Source organism: Pristiophorus japonicus, unplaced genomic scaffold, assembly GCF_044704955.1.
Source record: "Pristiophorus japonicus isolate sPriJap1 unplaced genomic scaffold, sPriJap1.hap1 HAP1_SCAFFOLD_201, whole genome shotgun sequence".
Taxonomy (NCBI): Eukaryota; Metazoa; Chordata; class Chondrichthyes; family Pristiophoridae; genus Pristiophorus; species Pristiophorus japonicus.
The window spans coordinates 753,336-775,571 of record NW_027251705.1 but is presented as its reverse complement, the minus strand read 5'-3'; the positions used below and the strand labels follow the sequence as shown (position 1 = coordinate 775,571).

The 22,236-nt window shown below is 47.1% G+C and overlaps 1 protein-coding gene across 1 annotated transcript in view; it reads right to left on the bottom strand.

Moving 5' to 3' along the window:
- LOC139244057 (hepatic lectin-like) overlaps window positions 1-22,236 on the bottom strand; it is a 54,513-nt gene that overhangs the window by 3,062 nt on the left and 29,215 nt on the right. Inside the window, exons 4-6 of the mRNA XM_070870959.1 lie at window positions 18,458-18,538; window positions 13,524-13,675; window positions 9,310-9,422 (exon numbers count right to left, since the gene is read on the bottom strand). Of these exons, the coding sequence (XP_070727060.1) occupies window positions 9,310-9,422; window positions 13,524-13,675; window positions 18,458-18,538 (346 nt within the window). The remainder of the gene's footprint in view (window positions 1-9,309; window positions 9,423-13,523; window positions 13,676-18,457; window positions 18,539-22,236) is intronic.

The window sequence follows — 22,236 nt, the reverse complement described above, 5'->3', positions numbered from 1 at the left end:
GGCTGCGTGCAGAGGGAATCCTGCATCGCACAGCTTTTCCTTACTGATGATGGACACTCTCGGGGTCCGATCACGATCGCACGACTTTCGTCGCTGGTTGCATATGCACAGTTCAAATCATCAGTTACACATTGTACATATTGCGTGACTTTTCCTCGCTGGTTGCATGTCTACAATTCCGATTACCAGTTACACATTTTACATGGTCAGTTATACACTTTACATAATCCGTTACACCTTTAGTCTCCAACTTACAATTCTTGGTACATTGCTTAATTGTGTGGAACTATCCCTTCAATTGTAGTGGATTGCAGGCCTCCTTTAAGAGTGCCTTGCTTGCTTTACCGCAATCCGCTTCTCCGTTTGGTGCCTCAGCCTTTGCAAACATAGTCTTTAAAACGACTCTGGTGAGCCCTGTGATTCCCTCTGCATCACCAGAATGAGGCTACTCGATTAGCCCCCCTCGGCGCACTCTGAGTTAAGGGACTCGGGGGTCTGTTCTGTCCTCCCTGAGAGGATTCACGCTCTACAGTCCAGCTCCTCAACAGCGCCACTCAGTGCACAGTCCCTGCCGGGTTTGAGTCCTGAGGGTGAGACATCTACCTCGAGCCGCAGGTCGAGGTCATGAATGACTGGCTGACACTTCTGCAGTGTGACTGTGGTATCCGCCAACAGTAGCTTGCGAAGAAGGCCCTCATGGCCAATTCCAATGACAAAAATGTCCCGCAGTGCTCGTTGAGGTGGGTGCTGAACTCACATGGTGCCTGAGGTCTGCGGTGTATTTTGCGACTTCCTGGCCTTTGGGCCATCGGTGGGTATAGAACCGGTGTCTGGCTGTGAGGATGCTCTCCTTGGGCTTGGGTTTCTCTGAATCAGGGTTACGAGCTCCTTGTACGACTTGGTCGTTGTCTTCGCTGGTGCCAGCAAGTTCCTGACGAGGCCATAGACGTTGGGCCCACAACTGGTTAGCGGGATAGCACGGCGCTTATCAGCCAGTGCGGCCGGGTCATCTCCTGCCAGGTCCTTTGCTGTGAAAAAGTGTTCTAGCCTCTCCACAAAGGCGTCCCAATTATCACCATCGGCGAACTGCTGCAACGTACCAAGGGTAGCCATTTCCGAGAGAAAGTTTGTATTCTCGTCGCTATTTGTTATGCCCTTAGATACTCTAACAATGATTCCACGAGGCACTGTGTTGTACTTGAACTGTAGTGACTTTAGTCCTTTATTAGTTAACTCCAGAGTGGGGATCACACCTGGTGGCCTGCCCTTTATACTAGGCCAGGCACACCTGTACAGGTAACCTACGAGTCTCCCACTGCTGTGCCCCTTGATATAGTACCAACAGTGACCATGTAAGATTCATGACAAAGTTTTAATTATATTCAAACTGCATTGCATTGTGCTTTAACAGAAGGAATTTATCTGACAATTATCTGCCTCTCCATTTTCTGTGAAATAAGGAAAACATTCCCAGATTCACAGTGGATAAGTACATGACTGGGGAATTTTGCAGGGCTATGGATAAAGAGCATCAGAGTGAGACTAATTGAATAACTCTTTCAAAGAGCCAGCATAGACGCAATGGGCCGAACCCTCTCTTGGTACTCAGTGGCACTATTCCCATCTTAGTTGCTTTATTCCCCTCTGTCTCTGTCAATGCTTCTGCAGGAACTGACTCATACCCAGGCATGTTCCATGGGCACCATTGCCACACTCAAGTGACCATGTGTGAACTAAACAAAGTGGAGGCTATACAGCCAAGCCAGCTGTCCACGCGTGCACACACATTTCAGTTAAGTGATTCGGAGCAGGAATGCGGGTGGGTTTTATTTGCTCCCACCAAGCCCAGGGTCACAGCGGTGAATCGTACTGTAATAACATACAAGTCCTGTTATTATAAACTGCCTCAGGTGTGTACCTGATCTCTTTCATTCCCACTTCGGATAAGAACAAGATCCAACTTCCTGTATTGCCTGTATGACATCCGAAAGTAGCGCCCTCTGGTGTCAGGTGACCCCAAGCATAAATATATTACAACATCCCCCTTTCAAGACCTTAGTATCAGTCATTACAATACAAGATGATCTGGGGCATTCCACTCGAGTTGATCGTCTCAGTTCAACATTAGTTCTAGGTGAACGTTCTAAATCAGTTGTGACTGGAGGTTGAGTAACAGTTCTGGTGGGAGTGGTAATAACAACATCAGAGACTGAAGGTCCAGGTTCAGGAGGTGGGTGGGGTGGCTTGACCCATCCATCTCCACAGAGGTGTGTGGGGGGCCTGACCCATCCACCTCCATGGCACGAACCTGGTATTGCAGTACTTCCAGGAACGGTGCAGTGGCTCTCGGCCTTTTGGCTAAGAGCATTGGCGCAGAGTGATCCTTGATGTGTGCAAGGTGACCTCTGACGTTTGTGATTTGACAAAGAATTGGAAAGATTGGCAACGAAAAATAAAAAAAAAAAACAGAGGCCACTGATGAATGAACGATAGTTGGTGGGTCACTGACTGGATCTTCCTCAAACGGTTCCAGGTGATCTGTGTGCCACAGTTTTACCTGATCAACATGTTTTCTGCATGTTTGGCCATCCTTGAGCACGACAATGGACACTCTGTTACCAGCGATTCATTTTGGAGCTCGACCATAATTCAGTACAAACACTGGATCATTGACAGAGATATCTCGTGATGCAGCAATACGATCACGATACAATTTTGATGTCTGTTTTCAACACGATCATTCAAATCAGGATGAACAAGTGAAAGCTTGGTCTTGAGATTTCTCTTCATCAGTAGTTCAGCAAGGGAAACACCAGTAACAGCATGAGGTCTTGTCCTATAACTGAGCAATATACATGACATAGAAACATCGAAAATAGGTGCAGGAGTAGGTCATTCAGCCCTTCGAGCCTGCACTACTGTGGATATCTGAACGGAATATATGGAATTAAGGACAGTAAAGTAAACGGGATATATGAAAATATATAAGCCATGGAAGAATAGCTGGGAGAATGTCAGATTGCAAATAGTGCAACATCAGCATAACTAACAGTCTGTCTCAAGGTTTCAAGTCACTAATCCTGACAATAATATATAATTGTAACATGAAATACATCTGCAGAATTGCAAGGTCTCAGTAAATAGTCACACCATTAGATTGAAACATTTGGAGGCAATACTTGAGCTTTCAAGAAGAACATCTCATATAGATTGACTAATGAGTGGCTGAGTTAGACTGTCAATCCATTTGTATTTTGTTATCTGATTTCAAAACTGTATAACTGTTAACGCTTTACGATGTAACTTCACCTATCCGTAGGGAGTGTGTACGCTCTATCCAGAGAGTATATCTTCTGTCTGATAGGTCTTACTGGCCGGTAATAAAGATTGCTTTGTTCAAAGCACAAGAGGTATTCGACTCAGTAATTTTACTGAACCAGATTGAGGTAAAAGAATCCAGGAATTAACACTACCATGCAATAAGATCATGGCTGATCATTCACCTCAGTACCCCTTTCCTGCTTTCTCTCCATACCCCTTGATCCCTTTAGCCGTAAGGGCCTTATCTAACTCCCCCTTGAATATATCCAATGAACTGGCATCAACAACTCTCTGCAGTAGGGAATTCCATAGGTTAACAACTCTCTGAGTGAAGAAGTTTCTCCTCATCTCAGTCTTAAATGGCCTACCCCTTATCCTTAGACTATGTGCCCTGGTTCTGGACTTCCCTAACATCGGGAACATTCTTCCTGCATCTAACCTATCCAGTCCCGTCAGAATTTTATGTTTCTATGAGATCCCCTCTCATCCTTCTCAACTCCAGTGAACACAGGCCCAGTCGATCCAATTTCTCCTCATATGTCAGTCCTGCCATCCCTGGAACCAGTCTAGTGAACCTTTGCTGCACTCCCTCAATAGCAAGAACGTCCTTCCTCAGATTAGGAGACCAAAACTGAACACAATATTCCAGGTGAGGCCTCACTAAGGCCCTGTACAACTGCAGTAAGACCTCCCTGCTCCTACACTCAAATCCCCTAGGTATGAAGGCCAGCATACCATTTGCCTTCTTCACCGCCTACTGAACCTGTATACCAACTTTCAAAGACTGATGAACCATGACACCCAGGTCTCGCTGCACCTCCCCTTTTCCTAATCTGCCGCCATTCCGATAATATTCTGCCTTTGTGTTTTTGCCCCCAAAACACATGTATCCACATTCTACTGCATCTGCCACTCGTTTGCCCACTCACCTAACCTGTGCAAGTCACCCTGCAGCCTGTTAGCATCCTCCTCACAGCTCACACTGCCACCCAGCTTAGTGTCATCTGCAAACTTGGAGATATTACACTCAATTCCCTCATCCAAATCATTAATGTATATTGTAAAGAGCTGGGGTCCCAGCACTGAGCCCTGCGGCACCCCACTAGTCACTGCCTGCCATTCTGAAAATGACCCGTTTATCCCGACTCTCTGCTTCCTGTCTGCCAACCAGTTCTCTATCCACGTCAGTACATTACCCCCAATACCATGTGCTTTAATTTTGCACACCAATCTCTTGTGTGGGACCTTGTCAAAAGCCTTTTGAAAGTCCAAGTATACCACATCCACTGGGTCTCCCTTGTCCACCCTACCAGTTACATCCTCAAAAAATTCAAGAAGATTTGTCAAGTAGGATTTCCCTTTCATAAATCCATGCTGACTTGGGCCAATCCCGTCACTGCTTTCCAAATGTGCTGCTATTTCATCTTTAATAATTGATTCCAACATTTTCCCCACTACTGATGTCAGGCTAACCAGTCTATAATTGCTCGTTTTCTCTCTCCCTCCTTTCTTACAAAGTGGTGTTACATTAGCTATCCTCCAGTCCATAGGGACCGATCCAGAATTGATAGACTGTTGGAAAATGTTCACCAATACATCCACTATTTCTACGACTACTTCCTTAAGTACTCTGGGATGCAGACTATCAGGCCCCAGGGATTTATCGGCCTTCAATCCCATCAATTTCCCTAACACCATTTGCCGCCTAATAAGGATTTCCTTCAGTTCCTCCTTCTCACTAGACCCTCGGTCCCCTAGTATTTCCGGAAGGTTATTTGTGTCTTCCTTCGTGAAGGCAGAACCAAAGTACTTGTTTAACTGGTCCGCCATTTCTTTGTTCCCCATTATAAATTCATCTGAATCTGACTGCAAGGGACCTATGTTTGTTTTCACTAATCTTTTTCTTTTCACATATCTGTAGAAGCTTTTGCAGTCAGTTTTTATGTTCCCAGCAAGCTTTCTCTCATACTCTATTTTCCCCCTCCTAATTAAACCCTTTGTCCTCCTCTGCTGTATTACAAAATTCTCCCTATCCTCAGGTTTGCTGCTTTTTTTGGCCAATTTATATGCCTTTTCCTTAGATTTAACACTATTCTTAATTTCCCTTGTTAGCCACGGTTGAGCCACCTTTCCCATTTTATTTTTACTCCAGATAGGGATGTACAATTGTTGAAGTTCACCCATGTGATCTTTAAATATTTGCCATTGCCTATCCATCGTCAACCCTTTAAGTACCACTCGCCAGTCTATTCTAGCCAATTCACGTCTCATACCATCAAAGTTACCTTTCCTTAAGTTCATGACAAACGAGTTTGAAGTGAACCCTGAGTTACACGTTTCATACTTTGTTTGATAGTTTGAACAGCACGCTCTGCTTGACCATTAGAAGCAGGTTTGAACTCCTGAAACTCAAGACTTGTGAAACAAGATCCGTTGTGCTCACAACAATGCCAGGTAAACCATGAGTAGCAAACATGACATGTAGGCTCTCAATAGTGGCTGTCGATGTGCTGGATGACATAATAATACACTCCATTCACTTTGAATATGCATCCACCACAACAAAAAACATCTTTCCAAGCAATGGACCCGCAAAATCGATGTAGATCCATGGTTTAGATGGCCACGACCAAAGATTCAACGGAGATTCCGCTGGTACTTTCCGTAGCTGCATGCAAGTATTACACTGATGCACACATGATTCCAGATCAGAGTCAATTCCAGGCCACCATACAGGAGACCTAGCAATGGCTTTCGTCATACAGGATGAGTGCTATGTAGCTTACGTACAAATATTTCTCTATCTTTATTAGGCATGATGATATGATTACCCCACAGTAAACAATCTGACTGAATGACAGCTCATCCTTGCGACGGGTGTAAGGTTTGGTTTCTTCACACATCTCCATAGGTATTTCAGACCAATCACTGCTGAGGACACAACATTTCACAACCAACAAAATAGGGTCATGGCTGGTCCAGATCCTAACTTGTTGAGCAGTGACAGAAGTTTCATCACTCAAAAGCATCCATTACCCACATTAGATCTGCAGGTTGAGGCATTTTCACATCAGGTGTAGGCAAACGCAAACGACACAGTGCATCGGCACAATTCTCAGTACCGGGTCTATGACGAATAATGTAATTATAGCCAGACAATGTCAACGCCCACCTCTGACTACAGGACAATGCATTGGTATTGATACCTTTGTTTTCAGAAAACAACAAAATGAAAGGCTTGTGATCCGTTTCGAGTTCAAAACGGTACTGATACATCTTTGTTACACCATACACACAGGCCAAAGCTTCTTTGACTACCATGCTGTAAGCTCTTTCAGCTTTTGATAAACTTCTCGAAGCATATGCAACAGGTTGTAGCTTACCCGACTCATTGGCTTGACAGACAGCCAACACCATATGATGATGCATCTCAGGTTAATACAAGGCGTTTACACGGATCATAATGAACAAGCAACTTGTTTGAACAGAGTAGCCTCTTAGCTTTCTCAAAGGCTCCATCTTGAGACATACCCCAGACCCAATTGTTACCTTTTCTGAGCAGCAAATGCAGTGGCTCTAATAAAGTGCTCAATCTGGGTAAGAAATTACTGAAGGAGTTGAGTAGCCCAAGGAACGACTGCATCTGTCACATTCTGAGGCTTGGGTGCATTTTTGATGGCCTTGGTTTTTGAATCAGTAGGCCTGATTCCATCAGCAGAAATCTTCCTACCAAGGAATTCAACTTCAAGTGCCATGAAGGCACACTTTGAACGTTTCAGCCTGAGTCCCTTTATCCAGACGATGTAGAACTTCCTCAAGATTGTTCAGATGTTCAGCGATGTCATGACCTATGACCAGAATGTCATCTTGGAACACGACAGTTCTAGGAACGGACTTCAGTAGACTCTCCATATTCCTCTGGAATATGGCTGCAGCCGAACAAATTCCGAAAGGACACCTGTTGTAGACAAACAGTCCTTTATGGGTGTTGATGCAGGTCAGTTTCTTCGAATTATCGACGAGCTCCTGTGTCAGATAGGCCGATGTCAGATCTAGCTGAGTGAATGACTTTCCACCAGCTAGCATGTCGAATAGGTCATCAGCCTTCGGTAACGGGTACTGAACCTGTTTCGAGAATCGGTTAATCGTAACCACGTAGTCTCCGCAAATCCTGACAGTGCCATCACTCTTCAACACAGGAACAAAAGGGCTGGCCCACTCATTGAACTCGACAGGTGATATGACCCCTTCACGTTGGAGTCTGTCAAGCTCAATCTCAATCTTCTCCCTCATCATATAAAGGACAGACTAAGCTTTGTGATAGACAGGCCTTGCATCAAGAATCCAGGTAAATCTGCACCTTGGCTCCAGTAAAATTACCAATGCCAGGCTCAAACAAAAAAATAAACTTCTTCAACACTTGAGCACAAGAAGTGTCGTCCATCGAGGACAATGCTTTGACATCACTCCAGTTCAGCTTGATGTTCTTGAGCCAATTCCGACCGAACAGCGTTGGACCATTACCTGGGACAATCCATAATGGTAGATCTTGGATCACGCCATCATACGACACCTTGACATTGCCAATCACAGGTAATAGTTCCCTGGCCTTGACTAGACTCAGCTTAGGCTTCACAGCCTCAGTGTTCCACAGCTTGTCAAATGTCACTTGGCTCATGATTGACTGATTTCACCCATGTCCAGCTCCACTGATGCAGGCACGCCATTCAGCTTCACATTAACAGTTATTGGCTGGCTCTTTGACGAGAATGAATACAAACTTACACTTCCTCCTCAAGTTGTGTATCAATAATATGATGAACAGCAGCAGCAGTACGCTTGCTCAGTTGTGGGCACATTTTCTGGCGATGTCCCACTTTCGCACAGCCATTACAGGAGTATTGTTTAAACCAACACTGATGAGGCCGATGATTGCCCCCACAACACCAACATTGTGAACTCAGCTTCATACCAGTTGTCGGGCTCTGAGTAGCTACAGGTTTCACGTAAACAGTTGACTTGGCCCTGCCATGAGCAGCTTTGCTAGAAAATGACACAATCTTGTTTACAGTACCTGACAAGCCTACCGTGGAGCTCCAACGTTTGGATGATATCTGCCTCAAGTTCTCATCAGTCGTCATGCATGCCTGGGCAATCACAATAGCCTTTTTCAAGTCCAGTTTCTCTTCAGCCAATAAATTTCAAAGAATCACATCATGGTTGATGCCGATCATGAAAACATCTCTCAACCTGTCTTCCAGCGTGTTCCCGAACTTACATGGCTCAGCAAGACGTCGCAGGTTGGCGATGAATCCTGACACGTCCTGATCCTCAGCACGGACATGCGTGTGGAAGCGATAGCGTGAGATGATGATCCCTTCCTTCGGCTTTAGATGGTGACGCACCAAATCACACAATTCCTCGTAAGACTTGGCAGTTGGACGTAAAGGCGAGAGAAGGTTCTTCATGATGCCGTAAACCTTCTGACCACAGACGGTGAGGAGAATTGCCCTGCGACGGACTGCATCAGCCTCCCTCTCCATTTTGTTGGCAACAAAATATTGATCCAGGCGGTCAACAAAATCCACCCAATCCTCCACAAATTCGTGCAGAATTCCAATAATGTCCATTGTAAAAAGGAAAGTTCTTAGTTTACCTCGTTGCCAATGTAATAACACAAGAGTCCTGTTATTATAAACTGCCTCGGTTGTGTACCCGTTCGATCTCATTCCCACTTCGGATAAGAACAAGATCCAATTTCCTGTATTACCTGCGTGACATCTAACAGTGGCACCCTCTGGTGTCAGGTAACCCCAAGCATAAATATATTATACGTACCCATATCTCCACCTCGAATAGGAATAGCGAATCCGACTCGGAGCAAGGATGGGAATCTGGGATTTCTTTGCCATACCAGCCTTGAAATAGAGGGCGTTCGATCGGCGTGGGAGAAAGTGTGACCATATAGCAGTAACATTTCAAACTTACGTTCCTGTGGCTTCATTGTCAGTCCCATCGACCCAGTGCCACTGTCCTTCCACAGAGAGGTCACTGAGCCCTATCCAGTGGTGCTGATTCATTATGTTGCCGCTCATAAAATTCTACAATTTAAAAAAAATGATACATTATACAAGTGAAAATCTGTCACCATCTTAATATTTTAAAATGAGGCATTGCACACGCAGTCATTGGGTGAAGGGGTATTGAACCGGAATTAGGATCCCATTTTAGAATCTGATATTCTCTCCTCATTTTTATATATTTTCCATTATAAATTCCTCGGCACATTTAGAATGGAAAATGACAATACCAACGCTGTAATTACACCCTCCTAACACTGGCCATGCTGCAGCACCACTGCCAACAGTGTGACCCTGTATTTTTGTCAGATTACACTATTAAAGACGCTGTATAAATGCAAGTTGTTGAGCTCGGCAGGAAGAAACAAAATGGACAAGAATTACTGTTCCTGATCACGGTAATCCCAGCTGGATTGTGTGAGTGTGGACTGCTGGCTTGGCGGTGATCCTGATTAAGAATATAAGAAATAGGAGCAGGAGTAGGCCATACGGTCATCTTGTAACTCAACTGCACTTTGCCGCCTGTAATGTATGTAGCTGTGAGTATGCTCACAGGTTTGCAGAGCCGGAGTGGCTTAGCCAGTCACGTGATGTTCACAAGACTCAATAAATCCCCAGCCAGTTGGTTTCAGGGGATGCATGATGAGGCAGGTGATTGTGAGCCTGGTGGATGAACTGGTAATGTGTAGTGTAATTGGTAAACATTTTGCTAATAAATCAACTAGTTCGTAATAGCAAAATGTTGCTATGAATTCTTGAGCAAAGAACCCAGGAAGCAAATACATTATACCGCCCTATCACTTGATTCCCTTAGTGTCCATAAATTAATCTCAGCGACTGAGCATCCACAGCCCTCTGGGGGAGAGAATTCCAAAGATTTACAATATGCTAAGTGAAGTAATGGCTCCTTCTCTCAGTCCTAAATGGTTGACCCCTTATCATGAGTTTGTGACCCCTAGTTCTAGACTCTCCAGGCAGGTGAAACAGCCTCTCAGCAACTTCTGTCAAGCCCTGCAAGTATTTTATGTTTCAATGAGATTACCTCACATTCTTCAAAACGCCAGAGAATATCGGCCCATTCTACTCGATCTCCCCTCATAGAACAACTCTCCCATCTCAGGAGTCAATCTAGTGAGCTTTTGTTGCACCCCTCTAAGGCACGTATATGCTTCCTTAGTTGTGCTCTCACCAAAGCCCTATATAATTGCAGCAAGAATTCATTACTCTTATAGGCTTGGAGGTAGGAAGCAAAAGGTAATGATTGATGGATGTTTTTGTGACTGGAAGGATGTTTCCAGTGGGGTTCCGCAGATACTGGGTCCCTTGCTTTTTGTGGTATATATCAACGATTTAGATTTGAATATAGGAAGTATGATTAAAAAGTTTGCAGATGACACTAAAATTGGCTGTGCGGTTGATAAGGAAGAGGAAAGTCATGGGCTGCAGGAGGATATCAATCTACTGCAGAGCAGTGGTAAATGAAATTTAATCCAGAGAAGTGTGAGGTAATGCACTTTGGGAGGGCTAATAAAGAAAGGGTTTGTACATTAAGCGGAAGGCCATTTAATAGTGTAGAAGAACGAAGGGACCTTGGAGTGCTTGTCCACAGATCCCTGAAAGTAGCAGGCCAGGTGGATAAGGTGGTTAAGAAGGCATACGGAATGCTGGCCCTTATTGGCGAAGCATTGAATACAAGAGCAGGGAGGCTATGCTTAAATTGTATAATAATCTGGTTAGGCCACAGCTGGAGTACTGCCTGCAGTTCTGGTCACTGTATTATAGGAAGGACGTGATTGCACTAGAGAGGGTGCAGAGGAGATTTACAAGGATGCTGCCTGAAATGGAGAATCCTAGTTATGAGGACAGTTATGAGGCTGGATTTGTTCTCATTGGAACAGAGGAGGTTGAGAGGAGACCTCATCGAGGCGTACAGAATATTGAGGGGCATGGACATAGGGGATAGTAAGGGTCCATTTCCATTGGTGGAGGGGGCTATTACGAGAGGGCATAGTTTTAAGGTGGTTGGTGAAAAGTTTAGAGGGGATTTGAGGGGGGGCTTCTTTACACAGAGGGTTGTGGGGATCTGGAACTTGTTGCCTGGAAGAGTGGTGGATGCAGAAACCCTCACCACTTTTAAGAGATGGTTGGATGGGCACTTAAAGTGCAGTAACCTGCAGGGTTACAGACCTAGAGCTGGTAATTGGGATTAGACTAGATGACCTTTTGTTGGTCGGCACAGATATAATGGTAAGTACTGCAGGGAATAGAATACGGCCAGGGTGATCTGGACTGGTTTTGTTCGCCTGGATGGGTCGGAGAGGAATTTTCCCAGATTTTTTCTCCCTAAATTGGCCTGGGTTTTTATCTGATTTTTGCCTCTCCCAGGAGATCACATGGCTCCAATTGGGGTGGAGTGTCGATGTTTTTAGTATAAGGAGTGTTGCAGTTGTGTGAGGCGGACTGTTTGGGCTGGGTGTTCTTTGCCTTTCCGTTATTGTTTATGGCTTTGTATGTAACCTTTAGAGCTGCTGACCGAGGGCCATGCGGCTGTTTGTCGGCCGGCGCGGACACGATGGGCTGAGATGGCCTCCTTCTGCACTGTAAATTTCTATGTTTCTCTGCTTCTATGTTTCTATACTCCAACCCTCTTGCAATAAAAGCTACCATGCTATTTGCCTTCCCAATTGCTTGCTATACCTGCATGTTAACTTTCTATGATTCATGTACAAGGACACCTAAGTCCCTCTGCATACCAACATTTGCTAGTCTCTCACCTCTTAAAAAATTGTCTGTTTTTCTATTCTTGAAAAAGTGGCTAACTTCATATTCCTCCACATTTTACTCCATCTGCTATCTCGTGCCCATTCAATTAACCTGTCTATATCCATTTGAAGCCTCTTTGCATCCTCCTCACAGCCTACTTTCCCACCTCTGCAAACTTGGATATATTACCATTGGTCCCGTCATCTAAATTATTGATGTAGATTGTAAATAGCTGAGGACCAAGAACTGATCCTTGCACCACCCCACCAGTTACAGCATGTCAAGCCGAAAATGGCCCATTTATTCCTACTCTCTGTTTTCTATCCGTTAACCAATCCTTAATCTAAGCAAGCATATGAGCATGGGCCTGGTTGGAAACAGAGAGGAGAACGAGGATATAAACAGCAGAGGAGAGAGAGAGAGAGGCTAGACACACCGAGAACAGCAGCAAAGAGAAAAAACACGTCACAGGACAGCTGGTAACTGATTGTAACTCGCTGGAACCCTTTTCCCACTAAACTGCTGACCACCCAACTTCCTTTTTTGGCTCCCAGGTTAACAGACATTGTTAACGGTTCTCTCTCCTCGGGTACTGTTCCCCTCTCCTTCAAATCTGCTGTCATCACCCCTCTCCTCAAAAAAAACAACCCTTGACCCCACTTTGCTTGCCAACTATCGCCCCATCTCCAACCTCCCTTTCCTGTCCAAACCACTTGAACATGTTGTCGCCTCCCAAAGCCATGACCATCTTTCCATGAATTCAATATTTGAATCCCTTCAATCTGGTTTTCACCACAGTACCGGAGCAGCTCTCATCAAAGTCACAAATTACATCCTTTGTGAGTGTGACAAAGATAAACTATCTGGGGTGTGAATGGCAGAATAATTACCAGCTGCCATGGGAAAGAGAAAAAAAATTAAAATGAAAAGGGTGGGGCAGGGGAATGGGGGGTTGTAAAAAAAAAAGAGAAGGAAAGGGAAGAAAATATGGTCAGAAGCACTTTACAACCTTCTGGACTCAACATCGAGTCCAACAATTTCAGACCATAATCTCTGCCTTTGTTCCTCTCCTCCCCTTCTCAGGGCCCCTGCACTTTCTTAAAAGTTTGTTATATCTCGAACTTTTCCAGATCTGACGAAGTGTCACAGACCCGAAACATTAACTGTTTCTCTCCACAGATGCTGCCTGACCCGCTGGGATTTCCAGCGTTTTCTGTTTTTATTTCAGATTCCAGCATCCGCAGTATTTTGCTTTCGTATTATGGGAATTTGATAGTGCTGTTGTAAATGACTTGGAAGAGTTTTTTTGCAGAGACAGTTTTGGTAATAGTGCCCCTGCGTGTGACTGCAAATCCTCACCTGCTCCTCTTTAGTGTCAATGACTATCAGGTGAGACCGGGTGGAGAAACAATGCATGTTAGCTGCGTTCCAGTCCTTCACAGATGATGAAAAGTAGTAACATTTGCCTCCGAAGTACTTCCAGCCGGTGGCACAATGTGTACATTGGGAATCTGTAAACACTACAAATAGTTACTCTGTGAAACATAAATTCCACGGCTTGTCCATTTCATTACCCGTTATTACACGGGAGAAAGCAGTGCGCTGGTACCACTGGTGTCCTAAACTCACTCGGGCTCCTCAATACAATTTTTTTCCACAGAAGGCAGTTGAGCTGGAAGGCCTAAAAACTACCTATTTTTACATGATTTTTTTTTTATTTCAGAAGGCAAGTCCCCTTCAAGAGACTGAACAGCTTTCGGATATGACACACTTGCTTTAGCAGCAGTCTGCTCGTGCTACAATAACACTACGGCCACGCGACATTGAGGCTTGAGGCCTCCTGGCGGGAAGAACACTCCCAGAATGACATTGCAAAGTGAGTTTCGTGCGGGGCGAACGTTAATTAGCCACCATTGCCAATTTATCGGACCTGCCATGCCAACATTTTTGGTGGTTGTTAACACCGGACCGCCGTGGCACTGGCAGCTTTTTATCGGTATCGAATTTCTTTCAGAAAAGTTCTTTGATGTCAAAAGAGTTTGGTTCAACCTTGTATTTGTGACTAAATTAATCACCTTTTCCACATTTGAAAGTTGTTTTTTAATGCAGCTGCTTTACATTGTCAGAATGTCACTGATGACTGAATAGGTTTCTTTTTTTTATTGGTTACTGGGATGTGGGCATCGCTGGCAGGGCCAGAATTTATTGCCCATCCCTAATTGCCCTTGAGAAGGTGGTGGTGAGCTGCCTTCTTGAACCATTGCCGTCTTTGTGATGAAGGTACTCCTATAGTGCTGTTAGGGAGGGAGTTCCAGGATTTTGACCCAGCGACGATGAAGGAACGGCAATATATTTCCAAGTCAGGATGGTGTGTGACTTGGAGGGGAACTTGGAGCAGATGGTATTCCCTTGCACCTGCTGCTCTTGTCTTTCTAGTCGCGGGTTTGGGAGGTGCTGTCGAAGAAGCCTTGGCGAGTTGCTGCAGTGCATCTTGTAGATGGTGCACACTGCAGCCACGGTGCGCTGGTGGTGGAGGGAATCAATGTTTAAGGTGGAGGTTGGGGTGCCAATCAAATGGGCTGCTTTGTCCTGGATGGTGTCACACTTATTGAGTGTTGTTGGAGCTGCACTCATCCAGGCAAGTGGCGAGTATTCCATCACACTCCTGTCTTGTGCCTTGTAGATGGTGGAAAGGCTTTGGAGAGTCAGGAAGTGAGACACTCACCACAGAATACCCAGCCTCTAATCTCCTCTTGTAGCCACAGTGTTTATTTGCTGGTCCAGTTAAATTTCTGGTCAATGGCGACTCCCCCAGGGTGTTGATGGTGGGGGATTTGGCAATGGTAATGCCGTTGAATGTCAAGGGATAGTGGTTAGACTCTCTCTTGTTGAAGATAGTCATTGCCTGGCACATGTGTGGCACGAATGTTACTTGCCACTTATCAACCCAGATGTGAATGGCATGAAGTCCTCCACCCTGAGTATATTCTGTCCCCTTTGCTACCCTCAGTGCTTCTTCCAAGTGGTATTCACCATGGAGAATTACAGATTCATCAGCTGAGGGAGGGCAGTAAGTGGTAATTAGCAGGAGGTTTCTTGCTCATGCTTGACCTGATGCTATTCGTCAATGTTGAGGACTCCCAGGACCACTCCCTCCCAACTGTACTACAGGACGGGTGGGACAGGACATATGAGGGACGGTGTCTGGGACATTGGCTGAAAGATATCATTCTGTGAGTATGACTATGTCAGGCTGTTGCTTGACTAGTCTGTGGGACAGCTCTCCTAATTTTGGCACAAGTCTCCAGATGTTAGTGAGGAGGACTTTGCAGGGTCAACTGGGCTGGGTATGCCATTGCCGTGTCCAGAGCCGGTGCTCGGTTGATGCCGGGTGGTCCGTCCGGTTTTATTCTTATTGTTTTTCTTCGCAGTTTAGGGCAATTGAGTGGCTTGCTGGGCCATTTCAGAGGGCAGTTAAGAGTCAACCACGTTGCTGTGGGTCTGGAGTCAAATATAGGTCAGACCGGGTAAGTCCGGTAGTTTCATGGGGCGCAAAATTGGCCAGGAGGTGCTCCGTTTTTCTTTGGAGCAACTTGATTTTTCTGGAGTATCTTAAAAATCCCCATTTTGCACATTCAATTTGCGCCAGTGTAAGTGAGTTTGTTAGGATTTTTTTCGTTTAGTTAATTTTTTTTTCAAAAGGGGGCGTCACCAACCACCTATGCCCGTTTTGGCCATTTAGGCCACTTTGGACAGCTAATAGTTACTCCAAACTGACTTAGGCCAACATATGTGGCCACTTGTGGCTGCACAGAAAACCCTTGCGTAGAGTTAAGAAATCAGCGCAGGAAGGTACATCAGAGGCCAGCAGAACTTAATGACTTGACGAAAGAATGTGAATAGGATCCAACAGCTATATAGGACATCATATGACAAACTTTGCAAAGTTAATTGACTATATAACAGAAGCATTCATGGAAGCTTAAACTACAAAAATAAAAAAAGTAAACAGACAAACATATATCCATAATTTTTTCACAATATCCAAATAAAAAATAGAAGTACCTTCTACTAGTAATTCTTATGTTCTTATGTTCTCCCAGCCGCCTAAGCTCATCCACCATCGACCCGCCCCTTACAAACAACCCTACCTCCCGGGGTTGGGGATCAGACCCTCCAGGCTCAGAACAGCAACTGGGGTCAGAGATCGGACACGTCTGGGGATCAGATCTTCCCTACAGGCTGGATATCGGACCGCCCACGGGATTGGAACCCCTTACTCCCATGGGGTCAGTAATCGAATCCAGCCTGCGGTTTGGAATTCCCCCCGCCGGATCAAAACACGCCCCCCCCCTGCCCCCCCATCTCACTGGATCAAAATTACCCACACCCATCCCCGGATCAAAACTCACCCCACTCCTCCCCGGCTTCCGGATCAAAACTCCACCCCCCCCTCCCCTGGGATCAAAACGCCACCTCCCCCGGATCAAACCACCGCCCCCCCCCGCAATCAAAACTCCCCCCATCCCTGCTGCCCCAGCTTGGGCCTCGTACCAACCTGCTTGTTGTGGCCTTCTAGCCAGGGAAGGCAGCGGGCCGGCCTGTGAAAGAGGCCACTCGACCTGGGATAGGGGCAGGACGCATCAGGTCCCATGCTGCAGCATGCACACAGAGGCTGCGGGCCGGAGCTACTGCGCATGCGTGCACACTCCAACGCGCACGTGGAGAGCTGCCGACACTGTTTCTGGCGCAGGGCCCTAGCTCCGCCCCCCAATCGACTGGCCACGCCGCGCCAAGTCCCGGGAGAGGCAACACAGCGGCCAGAATCGGGGGACATTTTATCGGCGCCCTTTTCAGCCCACAAAGTCGGAGCATCTCTGGTGAGTGTGCCGAAAAAAGGGGCGGGCCAATTTTGAGCCCATGGTCGCCATTACTGACACTAGCTTTTCGTTACAGATTTATTTAATTCACTGAATTTAAATTTCTCTGCTGCCGTGGTGGTATATTTGAACTCACTTCTCCGGATCATTAGTTCTGGCCTCTGGATTACGAGTCGAATAACATAACCACTGTGCTACAATACCCCTTATACGGTTCTTTAATGAAGGGAGTGATCAAGGGTTAACAAGAGCTATTGATGCAGGGGGATTTTTTGTCTCTTATCAGGTGAGTGGAGTGAGAAGGTCACCGAGAGGGCTTCACCTGGTCCGTGCCTCTGTCTGCCCTCCTCTTCTGCTGTGCTCTAACAGGCCCACCTGCTGCTCATCCTGGATGTTGGACTGCTACTCTTCCTCCAACCAGAGTACGTCGGCAATGCAAGGCTCCCATGGCAAGAGAATGCATAGTAAAAGGTGAGAATAAATGAATGTGGAAGTTTACCGAAGTCATCAGAATTCAATGAGCCCAGCAGCACGTGCGCAGATGTCAGCCGTGGCTCAGTGGGTAGCACTCTCACCTCTGAGTCAGAGGTCCCACTCCAGAGACTTGAGCACAAAATCTAGGTTGACACTTCAGTGCAATACTGAGGGAGTGCTGCACTGTTGGAGGTGCTGCCTTTCGGATGAGCTGTTAAACTCTCAGATCCCATGGCACTATTTCAAAGAAGATCAGGGGAGTTCTCCCCTATGTCCTGGCTAATATTTATCCCTCATCCAACATCACTTAAAAGCAGATTATCTGGTCATTATCACATTCTGTTTGTGGGAGCTTGCAGTGCGTAATTTCCTTTAATTACAACAGTGGCTACACTTCAAAAATACTTTATTGGTGTGAAGCACTTTGGGACATCCTGAAAGGTGCTATAGAAATGCAAGGCTTTCTTTAATTCTCTTTCTGTAACCTTCTGGTCTCCGGTAAGATAATTCTTGTAGCAGCTCTGGTCAGTCAGTTTCTGAGGCCAATCCTGCGAGGTTTTACTGGGCGGGTTGGCTGCTGGTGGGACTCCTTCTCGCACATTTAAAGCAGTGGTGACATTACCCCCCCCGCAGCCCTTTTCTGGTGGGTGCCTTCCTCACACATTCCAGCTCATCAGCGTAAATGGCAGTCAGCACGCCCAGAGTGCCTGAATGCACACTAACTCCAATATCATTGTTTCCTTCTCTTCAAACCCAAACTTGGGGGGCACCACTCGATTGGCCTCGTTTCCTCAGCAGCTCTGTACAAGCGTGATGGTGATGGGAGCTCAGGGCCATGGCCCTTCACCCAGGTTTCTCAATACTGAAACGGCAGCTTTCCCGTAATGGCCCGGATTATTTCTACGATCCGACGCCCTGGAGTCTCGCGGTGGCTCTTACCTGATAGGTTCAGGCACAGCTTCTTGCGGAGGTTGTCAGTGTCTTCCCGCAGTGATGACACCTTGCTCGATATTTCAGTATCTGTTCAAGAACAATGGTGTCAATGAATCATTCTGGTATTGTCGGGACCAAGGGATCAGACAGACACAGTGGGCAATGTGCGGTGGGGGTTTGGCTGGGGGAAGTGGATAAAGGAAGATCAGAAAAATATATTAAAAAATTATGGAAACATTTCAATTGAGATAAATCTCAGACTTGCTACTTCTCTGGAGGAGAGAAATGTCTTGTTTAAATGTATTCTCAATCACTGTCAGTTTTGTTCACCTCTCATTGCCGATAAAGAGGAAATGTGATTATAAGGACAAGTTAAAGATTCAACAGATGGATTTGAATGTTCAATCACACACTGCATGTTCAGTAACACATCGTGTGGAATATAATTCACCGAGAGTACAATAACACACTTGGGAGGGCGGGGGGGTGGGTGGTGAAATTGAGCTACGCCCCGATTGGGGGCGGTATCCTGTTGGGGTTAGGACTTCCTGTGCCCGGCGCAGAAGCCCCGCCCCAGCCGTTGAATTGGGTTTACCGCCCCACGAAGGAAGTGGATCGCATTTCAACGCCCCTCCCCTTCGCTTAAAGGGGACGGCCGCTGCACACTCTGCAAGGCCTCTGATGGCCTCCACTAGACCGTAACCGAATTTCGCACCCTCGGCATCCAATTACACATGGAGTGTAAAAAAGCACACTGTGCATACTGTAACACATCACTCATCATCATCATAGGCAGTCCCTCAAAATCGAGGAAGACTTGCTTCCACTCTAAAAGTGAGTCCTCAGGTGACTCTACAGTCCAATACAGGAATTACAATCTCTGTCACAGGAGGAAAGGGTGGGTGGGGAGCCTGGTTTGCCGCACGTTCCTTCTGCTGTCTGTGTTTGATTTCTGCATGCTCTTGGCGACGAGACTCAAGGTGCTCAGTGGGCGGATCATCACTGGGTGTTGAATAACACATTGTGTGGGCCATATCGCACTGGATGTACAATTGGGGGAGGGGCCGAAATTCATTTCCCCAAGAAAGCTGGTGCACCGACCCGTTTTTGAAATGTTTTTCTCCCAGGATCGTTGCAGCGGCCTCGCCGGTGGTTTTCAGCACTTCGGTTTTTTTTTAACGTTGGACCGGAAGTCGGTCATCGTGGGGGCAGGAGACCGACTGAAAGGCAGGCTAAGAGCTGAATTTGGGTTGGGACCCGGACTCCGCCACTGGCAATCAGCGATGGAGTAGTGGTGACATCACCAGTCATTTTATCAGTCATTTTAAATCTTCAACCACTGGGCCACCAGCGAGGGTCTCGGCTGGGCCAGCGGCCTGGCACCCAAGAGGGGTGGTCGGCTGGCAAAAATAAATACATGGCGGCCGTGGCAGTGGGCCCGCCCCTTGAAAGGCCGCCGCGCTGCCGGGTTGCACACACTCCGGATAAAGTGCACCGACAGAAAAAGCTGTCGGGGGCACCGTGCGGCGGGGCATTGATTTTTTGAGGTAAATTTTGCTCGGTGACTTTTTCAGGTGAGGGAGAGCAGCGCTGCACGTTCTAATGATGCGCTTGCAGCGGTCATCAGCATTGGGGCGGAATTGGGTCCAGGCCGGAAAACCCACAACATGATTTCGGGTAGGGTCAGCCAGTTGACCACAAAGCGGCGGCCACAGGATTCCCCAGCATGGCCTCCACAAACGGACAGTAATGGGTCTTTCTAATAACACACCCAGGGGCCGTAATTGTCCCCCCCCCCCGGCCCGAAACGGGGAACACGCACCACATTCCACCACCGATATGGATTGTGTGGTAATTAGAGGGAATCTCCGCTTTTCCGGGCCCATGAGGCAGCCACAGGGGAGACACTGCGGTGTGGTGTAAGGATCGGTCTGCTTAAGATGAGTTGTAAGGACTTGTACTAGGGTGATAATTAATTACGTGAATGTTTGGGAGCTCTAATAAATGTTTATTTTGTGTTTGAACTTTGTGATCAGGTCTCTCATTTAACTGTGCAGGAATGATGTGTGAGAGGGCTCACAGGTTGGCCCATGGACAAGGCCAGGTGCAGGCTCAACTGGGCATTGAGTTACGTGAACTGCACAGCTAGGAGACGGCGTTGTGCTTCCCTTGCAGGGTCACGATGGTGACGCCCCATCCTGCTCCTCTTCCTGTGCCTCCTCCTCCTCCACAGGTGCCACTGCTGCCTCATCCTCCAATGGCTGTGCCCTCATGATGGTGAGGTTATGGAGCATGCAGCACACCACCACGAATATGGAGACAAGCTCAAGCGGGTACTGCAGCACATCCCCTGAGCAGTCCAGGGCAACGGAAGCTCTGTTTGCTCACAATCTGCGACCAGTTTGAACTGGCCTCGGGAGCAAAGGTCAATCGCAGCAAGAGCGAGGCCATGCTCTTTGGCAACTGGACCGACTGAGCCTCCATTCCCTTCACCATCAAGCCAGATTTCCTGAAAGTGTTGGGAATATGGTTCGGAGTGGATGGGGCGTGCGCCAAAAACTGGGAAGAGCGTATCGCCAAAGTGAAGCAAAAACTGGGATGGTGGAAGCTGTGCTTCCTCTCCATGGCAGGAAAGAACCTGGTCATCAGGAGTGAGCTGTTCTCGGGGTTGCTACACGTGGAACAGGTCTGGCCCATCTCTCGCTCCTGTGCCGCGGCAGTCACCCGGGCCGTCTTCCACTTTTGTCTGGAGTTCCAAAATGGACCGTGTCCACAGAGACACGATGTATAAATCTCTGGACAGTGGAGGAAAGGACGTTCCGAACGTGGCCCTCATCCTGATGGCCACCTTTGTGTGCGGCTGCATTAAGCTGTGCACAGACCCCCAGTACGCAAACACCAAGTGTTACCACGTGCTGAGGTTCTACCTGTCTCCATTGTTGCGAAGGATGGGTCTGGCCACGCTGCCGCGAAACGCCCCCACCAGCTGGACCATGCCTGTCCACCTGTCCTTCGTGGAAAAGTTTTTCACAAGAAACCCCTTTGACCACAAGGCCATAAAACAGTGGTCAGCACGTAACGTCCTGGACGCCTTACAAAAGAAGGAGAAGGTGGACCCTGTTGGGTGGTTCCCTGAGCGGACTGTCGAACTTATTTGGCAGAATGTCTCATCGCCAGAGCTTTCACACAAGCACCAAGACGTAGCTTGGTTGGCGGTGAGGAGGGCCCTACCCGTCAGAACGTTCATGCACAGCCGGCGTCTCAGCAACACGGCACGGTGCCCCCGGGCCGGCTGCGGGGCGGATGAGACTGTCACCCATCTCCTTCAGGATTGCGCCTTTGCAACACAGGTCTGGAAAGAGATGCAGTGGTTGCTGTCGAGGTTCATCCCGAGCAGCTCCGTAACACAGGACTCTGTGCTCTACGGGCTGTTCCCAGGGACACACACCGAGACAGACATCACCAGCTGCTGGAGGGCCATCAACTCGGTCAAAGACGCTCTGTGGTCTTGCCGAAACTTGCTGGTCTTCCAGAGCAAGGAGATGTCCACGTCTGCGTGTTGCAGACTGGCGCAATCCAAGATTCAGGATTACGTGATAAGGGACGCACTTAAAATTGGTGCAGTCGCCGCAAAGGCACGGTGGGGAAAGGCCACAGTTTAAAGCCCTTCCGCCATGGAAAACCCGGGGGCAGGAATCAGTACAAACCTCCCTCGGGCTGTATTTGTAATTTACTTTTTGTGTACATGGAGCACCAAATCTGTAAACACCAATGTCGTGCCATGT